Source organism: Momordica charantia, assembly GCF_013281855.1.
Source record: "Momordica charantia cultivar OHB3-1 chromosome 11 unlocalized genomic scaffold, Mcharantia_2.0 BLBB01000011.1, whole genome shotgun sequence".
Classification (NCBI taxonomy): Eukaryota; Viridiplantae; Streptophyta; class Magnoliopsida; order Cucurbitales; family Cucurbitaceae; genus Momordica; species Momordica charantia.
In genome coordinates this window covers 12,636,082-12,639,910 of record NW_028275159.1, presented here as the reverse complement: position 1 = coordinate 12,639,910, position 3,829 = coordinate 12,636,082, and the positions used below count along the sequence as shown (strand labels likewise).

Below are 3,829 nucleotides of genomic sequence, written 5' to 3'. Positions count from 1 at the left end.
AAGATTCTAAATATGCATAATATTTAATAATACAAATAAAATATTGTCTATATACTAGACATAAAAGACTACTTTTCAAAATAAATAAATAAATCATTTTTAAAACAAGATAAATAAACAAACAAAGCATATATATACGTGTATGTGGGTATCTATAATACATATAGGTATGTATCTAATTTAAATTTACCTAACTAGTTAGATTAAATTTAAGTTAGCTAAATGTGTGTATATAAAATATTAATAAAAAAATATTATATAAAAAAAGTCCACATTTTTTAATTTTTACTTTCTATAATTTATTTCAATTGTAGTTATGATAAAATATGTCTTATGGTCCTTGAATTAGTATCAATTTGACTGGGAGTACTTTAATAGTTGAGTTTTGGAAAATATTTCTAAAAAGTTACTATATATTATAAAAGATGCACATTTTTTGTTTTTTTTTTATTATAAATATACATTTTCATTCTTTTATAATTCATTTAAATTGTTTTCTTCTTCGGGGTAAAATACACCTCGATCATGAAATTTAGAATCAGTGTCTATTTCCTTTCTTACTTTATTGTTTACTAATATAGTCTTTTAATATTTTAATACAAAATTAAAATATTACAATGTTAAATAAAAAAAATCTCCAAATTTAATTCACTTTAAAATTTAACCCAATCCAACCATTTTAATCTAGAAAATAGTTTAATTAAAAACAATATTTGAAATCCATATTATATTTAAGAGATAAGAAGAATCTATTTGAAATGTGTCCCAATTTGATTTGAGATCATTAAAATCTTGAAAGAGGAGATAGCTATGGAACAAATGCTTTTACTGATTTAATTTTCTAATTTATTTTGATACTAAAGGAAATAAATTATATCTAGATAAACAAGATTCCCTATAGGACTTTTAAATTTAGGAGATTAATTTTATTTAAAAATTTGAATGATCTATTAAAAATTTATATGTATTTTGCACCCTTTTATGTTATTCCTTTTACTATTATATTTTTGTTTTAACTTATAATGCTATAATGTTTGTATTAAAAGAGAATTTTAACCAACAATAATATACTCAATTAAAAAAATATGATTATAATTTAAAAACTCATGTTTTCATTAGTTTTCATTTGTTTGATTGAGTAACTTTTAAGTCTTATCAATATTATCTTTAAACATTGAAATTATAAACTTAAAATTTGAATTTATTTTCTTTATTAATTTGAGTTTAATTTAAATTTACTATTTTTCTTTAACTAAAAAAGATAGAAAACATGGTTAGCATGTTAAGATAATAGTGAATATATATAGATGAAGGTGATTTATAAATTGACGAAATTTGAAACTATTAAAATCATATATACTAAATTAAAATTAAACAAAAATCATAAGAATAAAACTGAAATTAAAGCCAAACAATAAAAAATTGTATTTAAACTTCTGCCATTAGAATTTATAGAGAACAAATGCGTATTTAAGTAAGTCACATCATTGATTTAGGTTGGACTTGCCCAAATATGCAACATGATTAATTTATTTTTAATTATTAAAAATTATTTTTTTAAATATCTTCCAAACCACCTTGGACTAACTTGAAATCAAACTCAGATAATAAAGATTAAATTAAAACTTGTAAAATTATAGGGACAAATTGGTTTTTTATTTTATTTTTAAAAAATCAATTATATATTTAAAACTAATTTATGGATGAATTTAAAAAAGAAAAACACTTATCTCGAGTGTGGACTGACTTCACTGAAATGCGTGAGTCTGCTCCAAATAAACGCTCCCTCTTAATAAAAGGAATCGTAACAAATTTTCCCTTTTCCTAACAAATTTCCTATTCCTTATGAGATTCTGTTAGGTGGATGCTTATCCAAATTATATCTGATTTATCTCTATAAATAGTGCAGAACTGAGATTGCAGAATTCACAGATCTGTTACAGAGATCATTCAGAGTGTTCATCCCAGAGATTTTGTTACACTTAAACTTTTTTTCCTTCTTTTGATTCTTTGATTGCTATGGATATCGATTTGACCCCGAAATTGTCGAAGAAGGCGTACGGCAGCGATGGAGGAGCCTACTTTTCATGGTCTCCGGCCGAACTTCCGATGCTGCGCGAAGGAAACATCGGCGCCTCGAAGCTAGCCCTCGAGAAGAATGGCTTTGCGCTCCCTCGTTACTCCGATTCTGCCAAGGTCGCTTACGTTCTTCAAGGTAAAATTTCTATTTCTATTTCTATTTCAAATCCGTCTTCTCTGTGTGAGTTATGTTGTGGTTCTGATTTTTATCTGCTCTGTTTTGTCGCAGGCAATGGTGTTGCCGGAATTATCCTGCCGGAATCGGAGGAGAAGGTGATTGCGATAAAGAAGGGAGATGCGATCGCGCTGCCATTCGGCGTGGTCACCTGGTGGTACAACAAAGAAGCCACCGATCTGGTGGTTCTGTTCCTGGGGGACACGTCCAAGGCGCACAAATCGGGCGAGTTCACGGACTTCTTCCTCACCGGGGCGAACGGAATCTTCACCGGCTTCTCGGCGGAGTTCGTGGGGCGGGCCTGGGACCTGGACGAGGCATCCGTGAAAACTCTGGTGGCGAACCAGACGGGAAGCGGAATCGTGAAGCTGAAGGAGGGGACGAAACTGCCGGAGCCAAAGAAGGAGCAGAGAGAGGGAATGGTGCTGAACTGCGAGGAGGCCCCGCTGGACGTGGACATAAAGAAGGGGGGGCGAGTGGTGGTTCTGAACACGAAGAATCTGCCGCTGGTGGGCCAGGTGGGGCTCGGGGCGGATCTGGTCCGGCTCGACGGAAGCGCGATGTGCTCGCCGGGATTCTCGTGCGACTCGGCCCTGCAGGTGACCTACATAGTGAAAGGCAGCGGGCGGGTTCAGGTGGTGGGCGTGGACGGGAAGAAGGTTCTGGAGGCGACGTTGAAGGGAGGGAATCTGTTCATAGTGCCCAGATTCTTCGTGGTGTCGAAGATTGCAGATCCGGAGGGGATGGAGTGGTTCTCCATAATCACAACTCCCAATCCAGTCTTCACCCATCTCGCCGGAAGCATTGGGACTTGGAAGGCTCTCTCGCCGGAGGTTATTCAGGCCTCCTTCAATGTCGATCCTGACTTACAGAAGCGCTTCTCCTCCAAGAGGACTGCTGACGCCATCTTCTTCCCTCCAACTTCATCCAATTAGTTTCTTTCCAACTTCTCATTCATGCGTTTTCCCTTTGTACAAATTAGGATACACTTCTTTTGTTCTTTTCTTTCCTTTGTTTTTTATGCTACGGGGTTCTTCTTCTGCTGCCTAATTTGGTGGTTGCTTTTTAGTACTTTCGACTCTTTTTATTTCAATAAATATTGGCAAATTTTGTTTTTATTACGTATTAAGCTTATTATTATTATTATTTTGTATAATTGGGGTGGGGTATTTGATTTCATTATGGATTAAGGACAGTGACTTTTAATATTTCCACCTCATATGTTAGTATAAAAAAATAGCTAATTGATACTACTAAGATACTGATTGATAAATTATCTCATATCTCATTTACATATGTGCCTCTGTTTTGAAATCTAATACTTCTCAAAAATATTTTCCTAATAAAAAATAGGATCAATTTTTTAAATAGAGAAAAGAAGTTAAAAATTATTTTTTTAAAATTGACTCAGAATTCAAACTTGTTTTTTCTTTCTACCAGTGTTGGGGTCTTAAACCTACCACAATTGTTCTCTTTTGAAAATTAAATTAGTAGATTAATGTTAATTTTCATAAAAGAATTTAATGGAATTTTTGAGAATTTGCTTTCCAGAAATTACCAGAGACTTAAAATCTA

The 3,829-nt window shown here is 32.9% G+C and overlaps 1 protein-coding gene across 1 annotated transcript; it reads left to right on the top strand.

Annotated features, from left to right (window-relative positions):
- Positions 1-1,805: 1,805 nt before the first annotated feature.
- LOC111004783 (glutelin type-D 1) lies at positions 1,806-3,375 on the top strand. The gene is made up of 2 exons (XM_088119414.1): positions 1,806-2,215; positions 2,309-3,375. Exons 1-2 carry the CDS (start codon positions 2,020-2,022, stop codon positions 3,187-3,189), a joined length of 1,077 nt encoding a protein of 358 aa, XP_087975540.1. The 5' UTR covers positions 1,806-2,019; the 3' UTR covers positions 3,190-3,375.
- The last annotated feature ends 454 nt before the right edge of the window (positions 3,376-3,829 follow it).

Excerpts from the sequence above, each read along its gene's own strand:
- LOC111004783 (XM_088119414.1), top strand. The coding sequence starts at position 2,020 with ATGGATATCGATTTGACCCCGAAATTGTCGAAGAAGGCGTACGGCAGC. Across the intron at positions 2,216-2,308 it reads GGTCGCTTACGTTCTTCAAG|GCAATGGTGTTGCCGGAATT; the intron begins GTAAAATTTCTA and ends GTTTTGTCGCAG.